Source organism: Penicillium canescens, assembly GCF_028828765.1.
Source record: "Penicillium canescens strain IBT 15451 chromosome Unknown utg000005l_segment0_segment0, whole genome shotgun sequence".
Taxonomy (NCBI): domain Eukaryota; kingdom Fungi; phylum Ascomycota; class Eurotiomycetes; order Eurotiales; family Aspergillaceae; genus Penicillium; species Penicillium canescens.
In genome coordinates this window covers 1,505,135-1,507,052 of record NW_026703967.1, presented here as the reverse complement: position 1 = coordinate 1,507,052, position 1,918 = coordinate 1,505,135, and the positions used below count along the sequence as shown (strand labels likewise).

At 53.3% G+C, this 1,918-nt stretch overlaps 1 protein-coding gene across 1 annotated transcript; it reads right to left on the bottom strand.

Moving 5' to 3' along the window:
- N7446_008159 (uncharacterized protein) lies at nucleotides 1–1,262 on the bottom strand (the record flags this gene model as incomplete). Its single annotated transcript, XM_058516904.1, is given in 4 exon segments — nucleotides 1–547; nucleotides 559–679; nucleotides 691–1,006; nucleotides 1,126–1,262. The coding sequence occupies 4 exon segments, from the start codon at nucleotides 1,183–1,185 to the stop codon at nucleotides 1–3; spliced, it is 1,044 nt and encodes a 347-aa protein (XP_058370550.1). The 5' UTR covers nucleotides 1,186–1,262.
- Between the last annotated feature and the right edge of the window lie 656 nt (nucleotides 1,263–1,918).

The window sequence follows — 1,918 nt, the reverse complement described above, 5'->3', positions numbered from 1 at the left end:
TCAAGGGCGAAGCTCGCCGCCGAGCTGCAAAGCCAGCCCGGTTTCCTTGCCACCCATGCGAGGATCAGAGGTGCTCGGGGGCACAATGGCATCGAAGTTCAATCGCTTTCGAGCTTGCTTGGTGGTGAGCGGGGTGCGACTGGGATTGCCAGGGGTGCGGCCACCCCAAGCTGGCTGAGCCGGGCTGGGGGTCACATTCACGAAGTCGGCAAAGTTGAATTGCTGACCTGGGGTTCCGATATTGGCAAACATGCCGCCACCTCCAGGTGTGGGGGTCATGCCTGGCAGCATTGCGTGCTGGCTGGGAGGGGTCGAAGGAGGGAAAGCCTGGTTTCCAGCGCCCCGTGCAATCCGAGCAGGGGTTGGGGAGTTGGCCAGGTACAGGAGCAAATCTGCGCCATCCTCATGATGCGGCCGATCGTTGCGCGACAGTCGCATGTGCTTGGGGGAGGGGTCCGTGGAGGGGAGGAGCCCACCATCGAGCTCATATTCTGGAAACTGTGCAGCGGCAGATCTGGGTCCCTCTCTTCTGATGGTCTGTGGTACACTGGAGATGACAGCTCTGGAATTGTGGCCTCGGACATGAAGGAGGGGCCTGGCGGCGGCTTGTAAGGTGACGGTTCATGCCAGGAGAGGATTCTGGCAGCCGGTAAGAACTCTTCCATGAGACCCGAGGGGCCTTGGCAGGACGTTCAGAATCAGAATCCGACCGCAGACGCTTTCGACTAGCCGACAGCATGGGCTGCATCACTCGAGAGTTGAATGTGGCTGCATGTTTATTGCGGGCGGATCGAGGGAGTTCCTTGGAATAGGTTGCCGCTCGGAGGGGAGGGGAGGTGAAGGGAGTCTCGCACCGACTGCGGGAGAACTCAGAGGAGGAGTCGGAGGGTTTGTCACTGTCAAAAGTAGATCTGCCATCCTGCTGGTTCGGGTTCAGGCCATGCAGTCGACCATGCTGATACTTGAGTTTGGCAAGACCCAACCGATCTTGCAGACTGAGGGAAACCTGGGCGCAGAGAAGAGTCAGTTGACGCTCACAACGCTATGTGGAGGTATTCGCATCCAGCGACAAGCATTTAGGCCATAATTGCACCCCAAAAGACAAGGCTTGACATCCTTCCTTACCTGGGCAATATCGATTTTGCGGATTGTTTTTTCAGCCGAGCCAGGCTGTGAAAGAGTCATGATGGCGAAATGGCAAAACGAAAGACAAGGAGGAGAACCCCTTTGCAAGCAAGAGCAGAATGGTGGTTCAAGTGTTGTAGGAGCAAGGGCTGAGAAAGAAGGGCCAATTGGCGCGATGGAGCCGAGATTGACTACTGGAGAAGTGTGCCACTTGAACGTATTGGGCAAAGTTACATGCGTCAAAGAGAAAGGGACATGCCTTTTTCTTTTCTTGTTCTTTTTATTTTTCTTATGCTAGCCGAGACTTGCAATCAAAATGCTACTTTGATTGTACATTTGTGTCTCTATTCCCCTTTTCTACTGCGTTACACTCCTACTAGTAGAGGCAAGCTGCATAACCATAGCTAGCTGTTACGGAAATCTGATCTATCCAGTCCTCATCCCGTCTCCCGCTTGAGGCTTTTGGCTTTTGCTCTGAAAAATGTTTCGTCTGCGGATTCCGGCATTGCCGTAGAAACAATCAGGTATGCAGATTCCGATCCACTTAACTAGGCACCTAGGCAGACTAGAGTGGGTGACGATGTCATCCCAATTCCCCTGGATGTATTGGAGCTTCCCCATCGACTTCACTATACAGCCCTGAGAGTTGTGATCATTGGTAAATTGAATATAAAACTCTGGATCATTGTCCCTTGGGTTCTATATCCCTACCTGAGTCTCCCTGTATTGTGTCACGTGTAAGTCACGTGGTGACATTTTTAGTCCCTGGGCATACTTCCTGTGCTTGATACCG